The 21,000-nt window shown below is 46.2% G+C and overlaps 2 protein-coding genes and 1 long non-coding RNA gene across 7 annotated transcripts in view; 1 reads left to right on the top strand and 2 right to left on the bottom strand.

The window, feature by feature from the left end:
- The window catches only part of LOC140911083 (uncharacterized), a 37,040-nt gene extending 21,764 nt beyond the window's left edge, over positions 1-15,276 (bottom strand). Inside the window, exon 1 of the long non-coding RNA XR_012158830.2 lies at positions 15,131-15,276. This is a non-coding gene — a long non-coding RNA (uncharacterized LOC140911083). The remainder of the gene's footprint in view (positions 1-15,130) is intronic.
- The window catches only part of FAM219A (family with sequence similarity 219 member A), a 140,948-nt gene extending 124,829 nt beyond the window's left edge, over positions 1-16,119 (bottom strand). For 3 of the 4 annotated variants that reach the window (XR_012158828.2, XM_073343360.2, XM_073343361.2), the window contains exon 1: positions 15,890-16,119. Coding sequence is in view for 3 of the 4 variants with exons in the window: in XM_073343360.2 (XP_073199461.1) it covers positions 15,890-15,949 (60 nt within the window). In the remaining variant the exon portion in view is untranslated. The remainder of the gene's footprint in view (positions 1-15,889) is intronic. The other variant, XM_073343362.2, reaches the window with a different exon arrangement.
- Positions 16,120-16,300: 181 nt separating this feature from the next.
- Positions 16,301-21,000, top strand: part of DNAI1 (dynein axonemal intermediate chain 1) — a 275,417-nt gene continuing 270,717 nt past the window's right edge. For both annotated transcript variants that reach the window (XM_073343359.2, XM_078852695.1), the window contains exon 1: positions 16,301-16,587. In XM_073343359.2, the coding sequence (XP_073199460.2) occupies positions 16,555-16,587 (33 nt within the window). In that variant the 5' untranslated portion in view covers positions 16,301-16,554. The remainder of the gene's footprint in view (positions 16,588-21,000) is intronic.

Below are 21,000 nucleotides of genomic sequence, written 5' to 3'. Positions count from 1 at the left end.
CAATTTGTTAGGACACAAGGACTAGGAGAGGCCAACAGAAAAGTAACCATGTCCATCCCATAGGCTCTTCCAAAGTCTGCAGCAAGCTGTTAAGAAGCCAGTGATCAAGCTACTTGCTCTCACCATGACAATACAGTGCATGACATTACAGAAGTTTATATTGACCTGGGGCAGGAAACAATGATCATGTTCTCTGCTGGAACGTACAAATAAACCAGCCAGGATCTAACGAGTATGTAACTGTAACCCACGGTTACATCCACGGTAAACATCTGATGAAGTGAGCTGTAGCTCACGAAAGCTCATGCTCAAATAAATTGGTTAGTCTCTAAGGTGCCACAAGTACTCCTTTTCTTTTTGTAACCCTAAGAACTCCGCAATGCCAGCTGGAAAATGGGTCACTGTTCTGTAAAACAGTAACTCACAGAATCACAGGGTTAGAAGGGACCACAAGTGTCATCTAGTCTAACCCGCTGCCAAGATGTAGGATTTGTTGTGTCTAAACCATCCAAAACAGATGGCTATCCAGTCTCCTTCTGAAAGCCTCCAGTGAAGAAGTTTCCACAACCTCCCAAGGCAGTCTGTTCTACTGTTCTTACAGTCAGGAAGTTTATCCTGAGATTTTAGATTAAATCTGCTATGCTGTAGTTTGAACCCATTCCCTCTTGTCCTGCCCTCTGTGGCAAGAGAGAACAACTTTTCTCCATCTTTTTATAGCAGCCTTTCAAGTATTTGAAGACTGCTATCATGTCCTCCCTTAACTTTCTCTTTTCCGAACAAAACATGCTCAGTTCCTTCAGCCTTTGCCCATATGGTTTGCATTCCACCCCTCTGATCACCTCTGTTGCTTGCCTCTGGATCCCTTCCAGTTTCCCTACTTCCTTTCTATATATTGGTGACCAAAACTGGACACAGTATGCTAGTTGAGGCCTAACCAGTGCTGAGTACTGTGGTACTATCACCTCCCATGACTTGCATTCTATGCCTCTGTTAATACAACCTAAAATTGCATTTGGGTTTTTTGCAACAGCATCACATTGCTGACTCATGTTGAGGTTATGATCCACCACAACTCCCAGATCCTCTCTCAGCAGTGCTGCAGCCAAGCCAGTTATACCCCATTCTGTATTTGTTCATTTGTTTTTTCTGTATTTGTGCATTGGTTTTTCTTCTCTACATTTGTCTTTGTTGAATTTTATTTTGTTGGCTGTAGTCCAGTTCTTGAATTTTTCAAGATCCCTCTGAATTTTAGCTCTATCCTCCAAAGTATTGGCAACCCCCCGCCCCCATGTCATCTGCAAATTTGACTAGTCTGCTATCTATACTTACATCCAGGTCATTAATAATGTTTAACATCAGACCCACGACAGATCCCTGTGAAGCCCCACTTGAGACCTCCCGCCAATCTGACATTCCATTAGTTGTTACTCTTTGTTTGCAGTTATTTAGCTAGTTATGTATCCATTTAATGGTAGTTCCGCCGAGCCCTCATTTCTCCAGCTAACTTATCAGAATGTCATGTGGGACTGCGTCAAAAGCCTTGCTGAAGGCCAGGCATGTTATGCCCACTGCATTCCCCCATCCACCAAGCTAGTTATCCTGTCAACGAAGGAAATCAAGCATGTTTGGCATGATTTGCTCTTCGTAAATACATGCTGGCTGCTAGTGATTACCCCTTCAGCATCCAGGTGTTCGCAAATTGAATGTTTTATGCATTGCTCTAGTAGCTTCCCCGGTATCAAAGTCAGGCTGACTGGTCTATAGCTCCCTGGCTCCTCCTTTTTACAGATGAGTCATACATTAGCCCTTCTCCAGTTTTCCAGGACCTCTCCTACTGTCCATGAGTTTGCAAATATTATTGCCAGTGGCTCTGAGATTTCTTCAGCTAATTCCTTCAGTACCCTTGGGGGAACAGCATCAGGCCCCACTGAGTTGAATTCATTCAAATTGGTCAGAAGATCTCTGATGTGTACTTAACTTATCCCAATCTGCATCCCTTCTCCTTTATTATCTATGGTAACTTTGCTAGTCAGGTGTTATTTTTTGTAAGAAGACTGAAGCAAAGTAGGCATTGAGCAGCTCTGCCTTTCTATCCTCTTCCATTACCAGCTCACCTCTCCATTCAGCAGTGGACCCACACCATCCCTGATCTTTTTTCCCCCGATGGGCCTGACCAACTCACTCCACCTAAAACACTGCTTTCATAGTATATGTCCAAAGAGGGTCACATGAGGCTCTTATAAAATCTTATGTCACACTGATCCTCAAATCATTGAGAGATGTTTGAACGGATGCTATTTAAGGAGTAGTGTATATGTACTAAAATGTGTTTCAAAGTCTGCATCCAAGACAGGATTGATACACAGGTTTTGCCAGACAAAGCCAGATCTATTCCCGTCTGTCTTGGTGCACATATAAATTAAGCACAGTAAGCCAACACCAGGGAAGCTGTTTGCAATGACGTGAACAGGAGGATGTGAAATCAACATACCAGGGAATAAACCCTGGAGAAAGAGTGGGGGAGGGAGGGGAGTCATCTGGATTCTGGGGACCAACAATGAATTTGGGGGGGAGGGGAATATAAGGTAGCGGCAAAATATCACTCATGTTGCACCTTCAGAAATAATCGGGCAGTGTGATTACATTGTGATTACAAACAGGATGCCAACCTATTCCATCTGGAAACTCTGGAAAGGACATTTGGGTGAGAAGAATGCTTTTAGACCAGAGGTTCTCAAACTGAAGTGGGTCATGACCCTGTCTTAATGGGGTCGCCAGGGCTGGCATTAGACTTACTGGGACCCAGCCCTGAAGCCAAAGCCCGAGCCCCACCACCATGGTTGGAAGCTGAAGCCCCAGGGCTTCAGCCCTGGGAAGTGGGACCCAGGCTTCAGCTTAAGCCCTGGGTGGCAGGGCTCAGGTTGCAGGCCCCCCCACCCTGCCCCAGGGTGGTGGGGCTTGAGCTTTGACTTTGTCCCCCCTCCCCCCAAACCTGGGGTGGAGGGACTCAGGCAGGCTCAGGCTTTGGTCCCCGCTCCTGGGGTTGTGTAGTAATTTCTGTTGTCAGAAGGGGTTGCGGTGCAATGAAGTTTGAAGACCGCTGTTTTAGACAGATGGTTAGTCTATTAACTATCATCTCTAGAAAGCATATTATACTTTGGTTTTATATGTAACCTTTTGTTCCCATTATCCTTACTCATCTCTAAAATCTTAATCTTTGATAATAAACCTATGATTATTTTCATTATAATCAAAGCTCAGTGCTGTGATGTCATATAGGAGCTGATCCTCACTTGAATGAAAGAAGCGGATGTGTGCACTGTTCCTTTGGGGACAGTTTACCTGGTATGACTGAACAGCCAGTGACAGGAGCAGGATTTTGCAGGGGAATGCTTCAAAGTGGGTTTGAGGACTGGGGTGCACCTATTGTTAACCTGCAAAGCAAAACGAGGGCCCTGAAGAGATTGTTTGGATGCCTAAATCGACTAGTGGTATCAGGGAGATGACACCTAACTAAGCACAAGCAAGTCTCTCTCTTCCTGGAGGCAGGGGAAAGAAGGTGACACCCACCCAGTCATGGGCACCATGAGAACCAGCACAGTAACTAATTTTAGTGTCAAAGTACACTGAAATGCACAAGCTGTGCTCCCATTTGCACCATGTACAGAATGCCAGGCATAAGATGAACTGCCACTCTGCTAGGATTCTCAGAAAAGACAAGACTCTACTGGATTTATTAGAATGAACCCTGGAGAGACTGAAAGGTTAATCTGTTCATATTAACCTAGACCATAGTTAGAGAGGGAAGCTACAGGAACGCAGAGCTAGACACTTGCAGACAAGTGCATGGAACCCAGGATGATGACACCCTGCTCACACATCCAGGGCTTAGGGTTTCACCCATGAGGTGGGGGCAAACATGCTCAGTTTGGGATAGGTATATTGAGGGAAGACAAAGAATTTAGGAATATAACTCCCATCCTGGCCTTTTTATTTATTTATTTATTTAAAGAAAATTGACAAGCAATGTTCCCTTTAACTTTTGACAGGCTGTGTGCGCAAAAAATTTCTTCTGTGCAAATTTTTGTACTTTTGTATAAATTTTTGTGCACGCGGTGTTTTGCCGTGTGCACGGGGTTTAGGATCTGTGTGCGCACGCGCACACACACAGCTTAGAGGGAAGAGTGTTGACAAGTAAAAGTTATTGACAAGTAGTGAGGACTGTTTTAAATGTCTCTGGCCCACAGCTGAAAGCACCAGGATGTTAGAGAAGAAGGAAAAAATAGAAGTGCACATCAAGAGAACTTAGAAGCACACACTGCATGCATCTGGCCAAGCAACCTAAAACTTCCTTCGGAAAGGTCAAGGGAAAACTCAAACAGCTGATCCAGAGCTGTTTCGACTACTTTAGCCCAGATTCTTTCGAATAGGCTGAGCACAGAACTGGGGGCCAACTGAAACTGGCAAGAGGTTTACTAGTTGCCAAATTAATCTTAGTGATGTCAATGTAAGAGGTTAGTCAGAGAATACAGACTGGGTCACACATGGGCTTTATATATGAAGTGGCGGCAGGTTATATAAAGAACTCAGAAGTTAGGAAGTGTTAGCACACAGTACCCCTGCCTACCCTGCATGTTTTTATGTAGATTACCCTCACCACACAAAACTGTGAATTTTTAACTACCTAGATATTTATATTGTGTTAATCACTTTACAAGCAATATATTTAAGCCTTAAATGCCACACGAGATAGCCATGTGAACCCCATTTTAGAGGCAGAGAGACTGAAGTGATTTAAACCAAGGTCCTAGAAAGTCTGTGGCAGAAGAAGAAAGTGCAATTTCTACCCCCAGTCCTGTGCTTTAGCCACTCAGTTCCCTCGAATAAGGTTCGTAAATATTTTCCCTTGCATCTTCACCCCCTCACCTCCCAGATGGAAAATAACAACGGCTTCTTCTGTTCACAACCTACAACAGCCTCAATCCTCAAGATATTAATTAGAATTGAACAGAGTGAGGTCTTGAATAATTCGTTTTGGAGGGAAGAAAGAGGAACGTCTGGGGAAACCATACACAACCATGACCAACTGATTAAATAACTGAATTCCAACTCTGAATGTGAATTTAATTCAGAAGAAGTTTTTTCCTCAGGCTGATTAGGCCTCAACTGGAGTACAGTGTCCAATTCTGGGTGTAACATTTCAGGAAAGATGTGGACAAATGGGAGACAGCCCAGAGAAGAGCAACAAAAATGATTAAAGGTCTAGAAAACCATAACCTTTTATGGAAGATTGAAAAAATTGTGTTTGTTTAGTCTGGAGAAGAGAAGACTGAGAGGGGACATGATACCAGTTTTCAAGTATATAAAAGATTGTTAACAGGAGGATGGTGAAAAAATTGTTTTGTTAACCTCTGAGGACAGAACAAGAAGCAATGGCCTTAAATTGCAGCAAGGGAGGTTTAGGTTGGACATTAGGAAAAGCTTCCTGTCAGAGTGGTTAAGCACTGGAATAAATTGCCTTGGGAGGTTGTGGAATGGCCACCATTGGAGATTTTTAAGAGCAGGTTGGATAAACACCCATCAGGGATGGTCTAGATCAGTGCTACTCAAAGTGGTGGACCGGTGCTGGTCCGCGAGCCATCGGCTGCCGGTTTGCGCGCACATTGGAAAAAAAAAAATTGCCGGTCCCCCACATCAGATCGCTTGAGAAGCACTGGGCTAGATAATACTTAGTCCTGCCATGAGTGCAGGGGACTGGACTAGATGACCCCTAGAAGTCCCTTCCAGACTTATGATTTCAACTCCTATTTCTCCACAGACACCTCTATCCTGGAGATGGGAGGCAAAGGTACGCCCACAAAAATCTATGCCCGCAACAAATATTTGTTCCTACAAATTTCTGAGAACGTTAGGACGATCTTCCTAATCAAAGACTTCCTACCTTTGGTTTATCTGTAAGAACTAATAAACCAACATAAGTACTCATCTCACTGATTGCTCACCATCTGAAAATCTGCCAGCTACTATTTCTGTATCAAATTCATACTACATGAGAAGCAGAAAAGACAGACGTGGTAACATAGAATGGGAGCAAGTATTGCTAAATGCAGGAAGGGAGGACTTCTTTGTACTTCTAGTGTGTAAGGTGGTGTACAAAAGCCATGTGTAACAGGAGGTTTAGTGAAGGATAGAAAAATCCACTCACCCACAGGGAGCTTTCTCTGGAGAGCTGAGAGACCATATTCTAGTATAGCAGAATTTAGTCTTTCACTTAAAAAAAAAAAAAAAATCAAGTTCCTATCCCATATGAATGCAAAGCCCACCTTCCCAATGAAAGTCAATGCAGTATTGTCCTCCTGAATCTAAACATATTTCCAGTGCCTCTGCTGCAACACATCGTTTTGCCAAGAACTAAATCAGAAGAGCAAAAGACTCCTAGGGTTTTATTCTGCAACCTGTTAACATAGTATCTGAGCACGTTCCACAGAAAAATCGATAGCAGTAGCAAGGTCCCCAGCGTACTTCGTGGCGTCTCTGGCACTTCTCCATTTCTGGTGTAAAAACTCTGCATGGGTAGGGTTTGAGTTCAGGGTTTGTTAATTAATGTACTTTCCCTTCATGTTAATTTGTTTTGGGGTAATTTTTTGTTGGTTGGGGTTTTTTGGGGGGACTCTGGGAGAGAGAGAAGGGCAGGGTGTCAATGTTGCACGTATCATTGGTATACTGGAAAGGACTTTCTGAAGACTGGTCGGTTTCACAGCTACTAGTGAGAATCCCATCAGTAGTAGTGAAATCCATCAATCATGTCAGTTTCGAATTGCTGGTGGGGATCTCTGAATAGATCAGAAGAAAAGTACTGTACCTGAACCCAACTTCTCCCTCTCTTCTCCATATAAATGGCAAAGATAAGTTAGGACTTGATTCAGAGCCCATTGACTTCAGGAGCAAAGGGCCTTAAAAAGCAACAACTGGCAGACATCCAAGAGTTCTGAAGGAAGTGAAGTGCTGAGCTAACAAAAAATATGAAGTCTCACTAAAATCAGCTATTCTACCAGAGGACCCCCCCCCAAACCACCCCAAAAGTGATAAACCTGTCTTAAAAGGAGCACTGGGCTGATCCTGGGAGTCACAACCAGTGAACTGTATTTCGTTACCAGGACCTGCTGACCTTTTGCATTTGTCACTTCATAATTATACAAGCAAATAATTTGTATTGTAAACAATTGTTTTATACAACTCTGTTTTCAGTTATTAGCTTTTTATCGAACACTTATCTCAACACATCGTAGGTGCAAACTAGTGCACCTTCTGTAGAGGAAGACCTCTCTCTAATCTACTGGAATTGTAAAGCATGCCCACAAAACAGTGGATAGAAGAGAACTGGCTGACAGCATTTTTTTTTTTTTTTTTTTAAATCCAAAGAAGCTATTAGAAACAGTAATCCCAGGGCAAGATAAAGTACTGTCAAGGAATAGAAATTGGCTATGAAAATGAAGAGCAGGAATCATTGGTCAGTTTTCAACATGACAAGAGGTTAACCTCAGGGCACACCAAGGTTCTGTACTAGGATTAATGGATTATATACACATCTCAATGATCTGGAAAAGGGTTTACAGAAGTAGGGTGTCAGATGAGAAAGTTACGCTGGTTAGTCAAGATCACGAAAGACTGAGAAAAACTTCAGAGGGACCTAAACAAAGTTAAGCAAATGGGCAGTCTGATAGATGAAATTCAGAATTGACAAATGAGAACTCATATTGGAAGGAATAGATTGAACTATTGAGACACATTGCTGGATTCCACATTAATTGTAACCTCTCAGGAAAGAGACCTAGACATGACTGCAAACAGTGAACGAGACTTATCAGCATTGAGATGCTGAGGTAACCAGACAAGTCAGTATTCTGCAGAGGTTTGAACTGGGGACAGATTGTTTCTTTCAGTTGTGAGTGCATTAGAGTGGGGAAGGCATATTATAAAGATTGGTTGAGGTAAACAAGACTCCCGGGAGAGCCATTTAAAATCTGACTCTTCATAGTGCCTTATCTACAAAGATCACAAGCTACAGTTGTGGCATAAAAACAGTCATACTGGGTCAGATCAATGGTCCATCTAGCCCAGTATCCTGTCTTCCAACAGTGGCCAATGCCAGGTGCTTCAGAGGGAATGAACAGAACACGTAAAACATCAAGTGGTCCATCCCCTGTCACCGATTCCCAGCTTCTGGCAAATGAAATGCAGCCACCTCTGAAGTATAGACCAAAAGCCTCCAAAGCACAACATTAAGAGGAAATTTTGTTAAGTATATCAGAACAAATCCCCAGTTTTGGGAGAAGTGCCAAGGGAGTGTTTATAACCACAGGTGGTCAGAAGTCTTCTCCTTCCTCCCCGACTATCCAACAGGAACAGACCCATATCATAGTATCAAAACCTACAGTAAGTTACTCTTTAAGTAGGACAGTCTGAAGAGACTGCTAGATATTTTGTAAGAACAGAGATATGGCAACAACCGGAAGGGAGAAAGGGGGCTGTTGAAGGGAAACAGACTTGTTAGAATATTAGGGCCTCTCCTCTGCACCCCTACCTTAACACTTCCTTGCGTCTTTGCTTGACAATACTGAGAATGCTGCCACACAGTCCCGTCTTGCACATCTGCTTATACTTAACAAAACTACTGGCCATTGTCCACCTTTCTTTCTCGGTCTCTTCCCTATTTTAAATTGCTCCCCACTGTACCTAGCTTGAATTCTAAACAATTCTTTTTCTTGGTGTGCAACAGTATTCTGCAGTTCTCATCTTATAAATGCACATTTGTAGATAAGGTCAAACATGGTCAAGAGAGTCTGCAGAATTCACATGGCGCTCCTCCACACTAAACAGAGGAGAGGAGGATTCCCCATGATCTTGATTGCATGGCAGTCTAAATGGGGATTCATTCTGGGATTCTATGACAGGGCTGGCCAGAGTACAGCCTGTGGGCCAAATTCTGCTGCTCTGCAACAAGTCCCGCAACTGCCCTCATTGTTAATGAGCAACTGCCCATAGTGACCACAGATCCCAGCAGGCAATGCCCCACCTTGATCACAGCAGACAGGGACTGCTGGAGTGGATTTCATTTTATATTAATTAGGTGCAGCCCTTGAGCTTCCATCAAGTTGCCAGCGCAACCTGTGGGTGGGCAAGGTTTGGTCCTCTCAGCTATATGCTCAATAATTAGATTTTTTTTTTAAACCTTCAGTGTAAATGGAAGTTATTTCAGGAAAACAAAATGGACGTGTTGGTTCCTCAGTCCCTGCTCAACAGTTCCAGTTCCAGCTATTGTCAAGCTCGACAGTCAGAGGGCAAGAGACGGCATACGACAGCCCGACAGACAGGTGATAATTAAGCTTCAGAATCTACTTCAGTTTTGGAGTGTGCACTGGCTGGAAAGGTTTCAGACAACTTTCTAAGAACAGCCTTTTTTTTTTTAAAGCCTTTAAATGCTACACCTGCCTCCTAATTTCACATCAGACTGGAGACGCAGGCCAATACACTGTCAAGCTAAGGAGAATTAGTTTTTAGGCAGAACTGTGGCAGCCATTCTGTGGCTCAATCTGAAGAGATGGAGCTGCAAATACACTGTAACTGTCTTCTCTCAAAGGAGATGATTTTCAGAAGTCCAGAAATCAGCATGTTTGACAAAAACTCTACAGTAGAGAGGAACATTTTCAGTGGATTTCAAGAGGGAGCAGAAAGGCAGACAGCCCTCCTACTGTCAAGGTTCTCAATGCTCACATCAGGTATTGGTCACTGCCAGAGGCAGGGTACCCCCACTTGACTTGCTACCCATTTGATCCCGAAGGCAGTTTATGTACAGCAGATATTTTGCTTGGTCCATTTGTTTTTGTTTTTAATTTGCGGGAGGGGAGGAAAGGAGAGCTAGTGCAATAGGAGGAAGGGGCAGAGTTGTTCTCTTCTCACATTCAAGGTTTGCACAAAGATCTTGAATTTGATGTGCAAACGAAGGGCAACATGGTCTGGGCTGCAAAGGGAAAAATCTCTGCATCAGCTTGCGAATTGCTTGAAGGGAAGATACAAAGAGCAGGTTTCTAAGGTACCTTCCTGGTTTTAAAAGCGGTAATGCAGCCTTGCAGGTGGACCTAGGAGTCAGGAAGATAGCGTTCCATTCTCAGCTCTCCTACTGACACACTGTATGAACTTGGGCAAGTCATTCCACATCTACGCCTTCATTTTCTCTTCTGGAAAGTGAGTGTACCTCAAAGAAAGACCTTTGGAGAAAATACTTTACCTTGATGCAAACCCTACAAGTCAATTGTTTCAACTAAAATACGCAACTTCAAGGTTCTGAAAAGCTTTTAGGATGTGAGCAATACTCCATGGCCATAAACATATATAAGAACCAGGGTCAATAGCGTTAGAAAATATTTTAATGTTCACAATGAGCCAAAAACCAGGTCTTTCAGAATTGATCACTTCCTACTTAGAAAGCTTTTAAGCCCTGACTTGCCAGCCCTCCTTGTATCCAGTTTAAAAACCCTGGGGAGCAGTTATCTGCCAGATCAAGAAAAGAAAACATCCTAGGAGTTCGGTGTGGTCATGAGTGTATAATAACTGTATCCACCAGTGCATAGGTATGTATTGGCTTAGAATCTACTGCTGTATGGGTCACAACCCAACCCTTGCTATTTCATTTTCACATGAAATACTGCAACCAACCAAGCAGGTGGCACCCCACCTATTTCTGCATAACAGCCTGCAAAAATGTGAACAATTAGATGGTACAGGGAAGGTATTTCACTATAAAACATTATTCTCTTTACTTGGATTTCATCCCCCCTCCTGACAAGAGGAAGGAAAACTCTTCTAAAGGTCCTTCTCTTGGACTGAGTTGTTCCTAACAGTCATCTGATGCTTGTTTTATTTGTATGGTTTTTCAAGAGATGAAAGTGAACAAACAAGGAACTAAGAAGTGGCGCTTTTTACCAATTTGGATTTGGTACAGGATACGGCCAAACGTTATTGCCATACAGTAGTTTGTGGCTTCCAGGTAAAGCAAGTGGGCAGTCTCAGTGCAGTTCCTACTGAACAGATATCCCCATGACAGAGCCACTGTAAGTGCTTCGCTCTTTAGCGGTTTCATCAGAGAAGCCATAGACGATATAGGCTAGGCGGACTTAAGTCTGCCTAGACAATCCCAAAGGTCAGGGCTGGCACATTATCAGGGTGGTGCATGGAGGAAGCTTGCAATGTTGCCACAGCACCTGTTTCTGTGACTGAGCAGAACACTTCAGCCTGCTGGGCTGTTTAAGTAGGCCAGCACCTTCCACTGCCATGACACTGAATATTTCTGAAGAGTGTTGTAGCCATGTCAGTCCCAGGATATTAGACAGACACGGTGGGTGAGTAATATCTTTTATTGGATGAACTTCAGATCACCTGAAGAAGAGCTCTGTGTAGCTTGAAAGCTTGTCTCACCAACAGAAGTTCGCCCAGTAAAAGATATTACTTCACTCACTGGGTCTCTTCATTTCTGAAAGAGGCAATATAACCCAGGAATTACAAAACTAATGGCATGTACTGGGTGGAGACTGATCCAAATGCAGAAGGGAGCCCTTGCCCATCAGTGATGTCCAAGGGTAATGCCATGGTGAGGAACCTAAGTCTGTTCCTGAGCTGCTGGGATTCCAACCAAGGTGCAGTCTATGGCTCTCGCTCCCTCTCTCACATCAGGTCACTAGCTAGTAAGTGCAAAAGATATTAAGCCACCCCGAGCCCAGGAACAGCTCCATACTGGAACAGACCTGAGGTCCAAGTAGTCCAGTACCCTTTTTCTGACAGTGACCAGTAGCAGCTGCTTCAGAGGAAGGTGCACAAACCCTGCAGTAGGCAGATGTGCAGTAATTTGCCCCACATGCTAGACCTCATCCTGGCCTCTAACAGTTAGAGGTTGGCATAAGCCCTGAAGCATGCTGTTTAACATCCCTTCCAAAATGTATAATTATGATTACTCGATAGTCTTAATATTCATAAGTGTACAATCCATTTTTGAAACTTGCTAAATTCTTGGCCTCAAAGCTGGGTGCTGAAAGGGAGAAATTAGCTCTCCTTTATCCACTCCCCATCACTGTAAAACTTCTTAGCTACTGTGTGTGTAGTCTGCTTTTCTACCTTTATCCCAGCTTCTGCGTTTAGAGCCATGTTTCCACCCCACCTTGAGCCAGTTAAATTTTAGACCGTTTCCTCTGGTACTGCCAATAGTTTTTACAAACTTGTTAATTTCGCTACTAAGCAAAAGGTGATGGGAGTGCAGGTGAACAGCCTTGTCAGTTTCACTCTGCCACTGATGATGCCCAAGCTGGTTCTTTCAAACACTGGTACAAACTTCTTCATTTAAAAATAAATAAGTCCACCAGCAGGTATTTATGTTTTCTGAATAATCTTGTAACATACTGGGTGCAATAAGAAATTATTCAGAAGTAAGGTGGGGTGTCTTTAGCTCTAAACAAGAAGTCTGTCCCACTAAAAATTTTAGTATTGAACATCTTCAGTGCTAAAATGAACCCTGTCAATAAGTCCACAACCAACTACTGTTAAGGAGACTTGTAGAAGTACTTGTTTTTTTAATTAAGTTATTTCCAGCTCTTCTCAAACATTTCATACTGGGATCTCATGCAATTAGATACCAGAGATGGCTTTTACATACTGGGCCAGTGGGAATCAGAATTCTGAGTGAGTCAGTTAGTTAGCAAGTCTCCACTTTAATATCAACGTGAAATTTACTGCTGGATCCCTTGAGGTCGGGGGTGGGGGGGGATCCACCCATAACACACAGAAAACACCCTTAAGCAAAGAAAACAAAAGCCCTGTAAACACAAGACAGGCACAAATGAGAGGAAGATAGAGTGCTCGTGTCTGAGAGAACCAGTCTTTCCAGGTGCAGAGAAAACTGGGCAAACACATTCACGTGTTTTGCACTGTGCAGCTGGAGAGCAAGGATCGCAAATGAGCCTTGCTTATCAAAACAACGCAGTATGAGGCTGTATGATGGGCTCACAAAATGAAAGGCAGGTTTGGAATTGTTTTATGAGAGACCAGGCACTGTCATTGCAAGCTAAACACCTTTCCCTACCATTCTGAAACTCAAAGCCACTAGTAAGTTTTACTTTACACATTTAAGCAAACATCAAACCATGGTGGCCTGTATTCCTCAGTCTACAGAAACTCTTGTGTCTCTTCCTGTGCTGTAGCCATCATTTCAGTTGTCTTTGTTTACATAATCACACCTGAATTTTGGAGTTAAAGTGTCTTTTCCACTTCCAGTAGCTATAGAAATAAACCCATGCAAACAGTAAAAATGCACTGTATGCAAACAAAGCAGTTTTTTTGATAAAGAAGATGTGTTTGTACAGTACCTAGATTCTTCAGGCAAACAATTTACCCAGAGAATGACCATTAAATTTAATATGGAGCATAATCTGCAGATTCATAGCATGAACTGTGTTGTATACAAATATCCTATTTAAGATACATTCCTGTCAGTCTCCAATATCATTAGCTCATCTAACTCTAAAGGTTTCCAAGACAGACCATTGACCAATGTTCATCCAGAGAATGGGTTATTCACCTCATACCAACACTTTGTTTCCAGCTTGTTGATCATATTAAAAGACGGCTACAAATACAGTAAGTTATTTCTTTTTACTTTTCAACATATTTAACTGCGATACCTGCCACAGGGATGTTATATGATCACAACTGGGAAGGAAGTTGGAGCATATATCTGATTTGAAGGGGAAGTATGCCACAAGGCCATCTGCCTAGTAAGATGTGGTCAATGCCATGAAAGTTTGAAGACATCCGCTCTAGTCCAGGCCTTCCCAAAGCTCCACTGCCAAGTTTTGCAGTTTTACAATCACATATTTCTGCTTTTAAGGTGTGTTTCTCTACCTGTTGCTGTACTGAAGATCCACAAAAGTATCAGGGGAACTGGCTGACTGAAGAAAGTGGCAAGACAGGCTATCCAAAGCACAAAATCCTGATCACCTTAATGGGATGCTTGTAGAATACGTAAACATTCAAAAAGTAGTGATTTTAATCTGACCAGATCATTCCAAGTACTAAAGGATTTATTCTAGAGGCGTATACAACTAAGTCAAAATAAAGAAGACAGACACTGCTAAACATAATTGTGCCTTTGCCCCAATATGTCAAACAGTAGTGAAATACTGTCAAATGTATGCCTGTACACAGTATTAGTTTCAGGATATCATAACGAGAGTCTCTTGAACACGGGGAGGGTAAGAGGAGATGTACAGGTAATAACTAGGATATCTGGTTCCAGGGATGACACAGCAGCTGCTGTTAAACACATGCAGTGCTGGTAAATGCAAAGACGACACTCAAGCATGTTAAAAGTCCATTTTAATTTTTAAAAACTTAAGTCATTAAAGGAAAGAATCCTTATACCATGATATAGAAATATATGTAAATGAAGTCACACCTCTGAGTAAAATCTATGAGTCAGAACAATCACGCTAAGGCTCCTTACTGTGATTTAAGTGCTCTGAGGCAGAAATACACCTCCTCTACATTCGGTAAATATACAAGAGCACCCAGCAAGATCCATGCAAAAGTCAGGCACCGAATTCAAGTTTTAAGAAATAATAAATCTTGTTTTGCCTTTACTGTATCATAGGGATGTACGATAGCATAGGGATGTACGATCATTTAGGGGCAAGGAAAGGAAAACTATCCCCACTATTGTGTAAGAAACAGTCACTGAAGCAACCACAATTCCTGCTCAGAGAAAAGAAACATCTCCTCATGGAATAACATGGAAGTCACTCCGGAGCACTTAAGACTCGGACTTATCCTCAGAGCGCAGTGACATGGATGGACAGGTAACCCTGGTGATCAATTATCTGCAGCTCACTAACAGGTGGGGCAGCAAGCAAGGAGTCCCCAGGCTTGCCACCGTCTAACAACGGCAAAATGTCAGTGTGTGTGTGGGGGGGGAATAGGTCCTGTCCTGAGCCAGCAGGCCATGGGAGGGCCCACCCCAAGCGCACAGGTCCCACCACCAGAGCGGTCCCCCCCCCCAGACGTTACACAGCAGCCAGGTTTTTCTTACCTCCGCCCAAAGCCAGCCAGAAACCAGAGCAGGGAGAAAGGGGCAACCACAGCCAGCAGCCCATATTGGCCCCCCCCCCGCCCCCTGTCGCGCCTGAGAGACCGGGGAGAGCTGAACAACGACACACACACACACACACGGGGGGGGGGGGGGGGCACAACCAGGGGTCGTCGCCAGCGCGGCCCCCACCCCGGCCGCCTGCGGGCCCACAGGCAGCTGACAGAGCGGTGACATCATCGGCCAGGCGGGCATCGGGGACCCCCCCCGGTCCCGTTAGCAGCCCTGCCCCTGCGCCCCGCCCCCCCCGGGGACAGGCGGAGCCCCCCAGCCCTGCCTCCTCCCCCCCCCGGTCCCGTTAGCAGCCCTGCCCCTGCGCCCCGCCCCCCCCGGGGACAGGCGGAGCCCCCCCGCCCTGCCTCCTCCCCCCCCCCGAGGGGATAGGCGGGGGCCGGCGCTCAGAGCCCGGGGGCAGCTGCGGGGGGGGGACACACACACTCCGGGAGCCCCCTCCCACGGGAAGTGCAGGGGATGCCGGTGGGTGGCCCCTCTGCCCCCATGGGTGGGGGCCAGGAGAAGCCGCGCGCCTCCCGCCCCGGCCTCACGCCTCCTCACGACAGGGGGACCCCCCCTTTTCCGCTGAGTTCCAGGGGCTCCCCCCGCCTGCAGGGCCCCCCTCAGGGGGTCGGACCCCTCCCCCACAGGCGTGAGGCGGCGGCAGCCCCCGCCCGGCTCGCCCCGGCCCCGCCGCCCGCCCCTCACCAGCGGCTGCATCTCGGCGCGCACGGTGGGCACCTGGAACCGGTCTATCTCCTCCATCATGGTGCCGGCGGGGCGGGGCGGGGGCGCGCCGGGCTCGGGCGCCTCAGTGTCGCAGGGACGCGCCCGCCGCTCGCTGCGGCTGCGGCTGCTCCTGCGGCTGCCTCATCCCAGCCAGCCGCGCCGCCGGGGTGACTCAGCCGCTCCGCTTCCGGGTCCGGGACCCGCCGCCCCGCCCCGCTATGCATTATTCATGAGGGGGCGGGGGAGAGGGGCAATTTTATGAATAATTCATGAGCCGGTCCGGGAGCCCGGATGGGAAGAACGCCCCGCCCCTCTCTCCGTTGGGGACTTCCCTTCCGGCGGGGTGGGACGTACCATTCTCTCCCCGCGTGGGGGGGGGGGGCAGGGAGCAGCCCAAATCCCATTCTGAATTTGCAAAAAGAAAAAGGAGGATTTGTGGCACTTTAGAGACTAACCAATTTATTTGAGCATGAGCTTTCCTCAGCTACAGCTCACTTCATCGGATTTGGATTGGCAGAGAGGGACTTCCGGCCCGTTGCCATAGATACCAGCGTCAACTTCCGGCAGCTGGTTGCGAGCGGGGAAAGGAGCGAGCGAGGAGGAGTGGGAGACTTGGCGCCCGGGGGACTGTTGCCGCTGCCGCCATGCCGCCTAAGATGCCCTACAAGAGCCAGAAGGTAAGGGCCAGTCCACGGGGTAACGTGTCCCGGCATGACATCATCACCCCGTAGCATGACATCACTGCTTTGCCCCCTGACGTCACCTCACCATCCCGCCGCAGCATGACATCACTGGTCTATGCCATGACATTGGTCACGTGGCATCACGTGACATCACGGTTCAGTCACACCACCATGACATGCCCTGCAATGAGAGAAGGATATCATGGTGTAACTGCATAATTATTCCTCACCATTAAATCTCGGAGCGACAGCCTAGTACCTCAATTGTCATCAGACGAAGACTTTCTGCCTTCACACCATTAACGCTATGTCTACACTACCACTTATGTCGCTCAGAGGTACGAATAAACCAGCTGAGCAACATAAATTACACCAACATAAGCGCCGGAGAGGTTCTCCCACCAACATAGCAACTGCTGCTCGTCGTGGGTGGAGACAGGAGAACGCTCTCCCGGCAGCTTAGAGTGGCTACAGTAGAGATCTTACAGCAGCACAGCTGCACTGTTGCAACTGTGCCGCTGTATTCTCTAGTGTAGACATAGCCTAAGTCACTGTGCTGAAGCATGACAGCCTGCTCCATACATTTACATCAGCGCACTACATCATGAGCTCTGTGCCAGAGAATGACACCACCATTCCAGAGACAAGGCGGGTGAGATAATATCTTTTATTGGACCAACTTCTGCTGGTAGAAAAGATGAGCTTTCCAGCTTTGCAGATGTCTTCTTGAGGCCTGGGAAAGCTCGTCTTTTCTACCAACAGAAGTTGGTCCAATAAAAGATAGTACCTCACCCGCCTTGTATCTCATACCATGGAATCCTAGAATAGCAGGGTTGGAAGGGACCTCAGGAAGTCATCTAGTCCAACCCCCTGCTCAAAGCAGGGCCGATCCCCAACTAAATCATCCCAGCCAGGGCTTTGTCAAGCCTGACCTTAAAAACTTCAAAAGGAAGGAGATTCCACCACCTCCCTACGTCACGCATTCCAGTGCTTCACCATCCTCCTAGTGCAATAGTGTTTCCTAATATCCAACCTAAACCTCCCGCACTGCAGCTTGAGACCATTGCTCCCTCAGCCTCTCCTCATAAATCATGTGTTCCAGTCCCCTAATCATTTTTGTTGCCCTCCGCTGGATGTTTTCCAATTTTTCCACATCCTTCTTGTAGTGTGGGGCCCAAAACTGGACTACAGTACTCCAGATGAGGCCTCACCAATGTAGAATAGAGGGGAACAATCACATCCCTCGATCTGTTGGCGAGGCCCCTACTTATACATCCCAAAATGCCATTGGCCTTCTTGGCAACAAGGGTACACTGTTGACTCATATCCAGCTTCTCGTCCACTGTAACCCCTAGGTCCTTTTCTGTAGAACTACTGCCGAGCCATTCGGTCCCTAGTCTGTAGCAGTGCATGGGATTCTTCCATCCTAAGTGCAGGACTCTGCACTTGTCCTTGTTGAACCTCATCAGATTTCTTTTGGCCCAATCCTCTAATTTGTCTAAGGCCCTCTGTATCCTATCCCTACCCTCCAGCGTATCTACCTCTCCTCCCAGTTTAGTGTCATCTGCAAACTTGCTGAGGGTGCAATCCACACCATCCTCCAGATCATTAATGAAGATATTGAACAAAACCGGCCCGAGGACTGACCCTTGGGGCACTCCACTTGATACCGGCTGCCAACTAGACATGGAGCCATTGATCATTACCTGTTGAGCCCGACAATCTAGCCAGCTTTCTATCCACCTTACAGTCCATTCATCCAGCCCATACTTCTTTAACTTAGTGGCAAGAATACTGTGGGAGACAGTGTCAAAAGCTTTGCTAAAGTCAAGGAACAAACACGTCCACCACCTTCCCCTCATCCACAGAGCCAGTTATCTCGTCATAGAAGGCAATTAGATTAGTCAGGCATGACTTTCCCTTGGTGAATCCATGCTGACTGTTCCTGATCACTTTCCTCTCCTCTAAGTGCTTCAGAATGGATTCCTTGAGGACCTGCTCCATGATTTTTCCAGGGACTGAGGTGAGGCTGACTGGCCTGTAGTTCCCCGGATCCTCCTTCTTCCCTTTTTTTAAAGATGGGCACTACATTAGCGTTTTTCCAGTCATCCGGGACCTCCCCCGATCGCCATGAGTTTTCAAAGATAATGGCCAATGGCTCTGCAATCACATCCGCCAACTCCTTTAGCACTCTCGGATGCAGCGCATCCGGCCCCATGGACTTGTGCTCGTCCAGTTTTTCTAAATAGTCCCGAACCACTTCCTTCTCCACAGAGGGCTGGTCACCTCCTCCCCATTCTGTGCTGCCCTGTGCAGTAGTCTGGGAGCTGACCTTGTTCATGAAGACAAAGGCAAAAAAAGCATTGAGTACATTAGCTTTTTCCACATCCTCTGTCACTAGGTTGCCTCCCTCATTCAGTAAGGGGCCCACACTTTCCTTGGCTTTCTTCTTGTTGATAACATACCTGAAGAAACCCTTCTTGTTACTCTTAACATCTCTTGCTAGCTGCACCTTCAGGTGTGATTTGACCATCCTGATTTCACTCCTGTATGCCCGAGCAATATTTTTATACTCTTCCCTGGTCACTTGTCCAATCTTCCACTTCTTGTAAGCTTTTTTTTTGTTTAAGATCAGCAAGGATTTCATTGTTAAGCCAAGCTGGTCACCTGCCATATTTACTATTCTTTCTATACATCAGGATGGTTTGTCCCTGTAACCTCAATAAGGATTCTTTAAAATACAGCCAGCTCTCCTGGACTCCTTTCCCCCTCATGTTATTCTCCCAGGGGATCCTGCCCATCAGTTCCCTGAGGTTGTCAAAGTCTGCTTTTCTGAAGTGCAGGGCCTGTATTCTGCTGCTCTCCTTTCTTCCCTGTGTCAGGATCCTGAACTCGACCATCTCATGGTCACTGCCTCCCAGGTTCCCATCCACTTTAGCTTCCCCTACTAATTCTTCCTGGTTTGTGAGCAGCAGGTCAAGAAGAGCTCTGCCCCTAGTTGGTTCCTCCAGCACTTGCACCAGGAAATTGTCCCCTACGCTTTCCAAAAAGTTCCTGGATTGTCTGTGCACCGCTGTATTGCTCTCCCAGCAGATATCAGGGTGATTGAAGTCTCCCATGAGAACCAGGGCATTCAATCTAGTAACTTCTGCGAGTTGCCAGAAGAAAGCCTCATCCACCTCATCCCCCTGGTCCGGTGGTCTATAGTAGACTCCCACCACGACATCACCCTTGTTGCTCACACTTCTAAACTTAATCCAGAGACTCAGGTTTTTCTGCAGTTTCATACTTGAGCTCTGAGCAGTCATATTGATCTCTTACATACAGTGCAACTCCCCACCTTTTCTGCCCTGCCTGTCCTTCCTGAACAGCTTATATCTATCCATGACAGTACTCCAGTCATGCGAGTTATCCCACCAAGTCTCTATTATTCCAATCACATCAAAATTCCTTGACTGTGCCAAGACTTCCAGTTCTCCCTGCTAGTTTCCCAGGCTTTGTGCATTTGTGTATAGGCACTTGAAATAACTCACTGATCGCCCCTCTTTCTCAGTATGAGGCAGGAGCCCTCCCCTCTCACGTGCTCCTGCTCGTGCTTCCTCCTGGTATCCCACTTACCTCAGGGCTTTGGTCTCCTTCCCACGGTGAACCTAGTTTAAAGCCCTCCTCACTAGGTTAGCCAGCCTGCTTGCGAAGATGCTCTTCCCTTTCTTCGTTAGGTGAAGCCCGTCTCTGCCTAGCACGCACTCCTCCTTCTTGGAACACCATCCCATGGTCAAAGAATCCAAAGCCTTCTCTCCGACACCACCCGTGTAGCCATTCGTTGACTTCCACGATTCGACGGTCCCTACCTCGGCCTTTTCCTTCCACAGGGAGGATGGACGAGAACTCCTTTATCCTTCTTCCAAAAGCCACGTAGTCCGCAGTGATCTGCTCAAGGTCATTCTTGGCAGCATCACTGGTGCCCACGTGGAGAAGCAGGAAGGGGTAGCGATCCAAGGGCTTGATGAGTCTCGGCAGTCTGGGACTCACATGGCTTTGTTCATTGCAGTCAGTCACATCATATTACTGTGCCATTACACTGCTGCTGTGTTACAATGGTGCATTATTAGTGATGCATCATAGCACCATTTCATTCTCTTGCCATGCTGTTTTATCACTGCACCATGCTGTTACAGCGCAGTGACACATTACATTGCCATGTAATTACATAACAGCACTGCATGTTAAAATTACCATGCCACAGCCCACCATGATCATGCTTTGCCATTATACCATTGAACAGTACAGCCTTACACTGCATTATTATATCACAGTGCCACAGCATGACATCACCACACCTTGTTATGTCACTGCACCATTACCTCATTGTGCAGCGCCATAACATCAAAGGGTAGCCCTGCAACA

Source organism: Lepidochelys kempii, chromosome 5 (assembly GCF_965140285.1).
Source record: "Lepidochelys kempii isolate rLepKem1 chromosome 5, rLepKem1.hap1, whole genome shotgun sequence".
Taxonomy (NCBI): Eukaryota; Metazoa; Chordata; order Testudines; family Cheloniidae; genus Lepidochelys; species Lepidochelys kempii.
The sequence above is the reverse complement of the archived record's forward strand: the minus strand, read 5'-3'. Positions and strand labels throughout refer to the sequence as shown.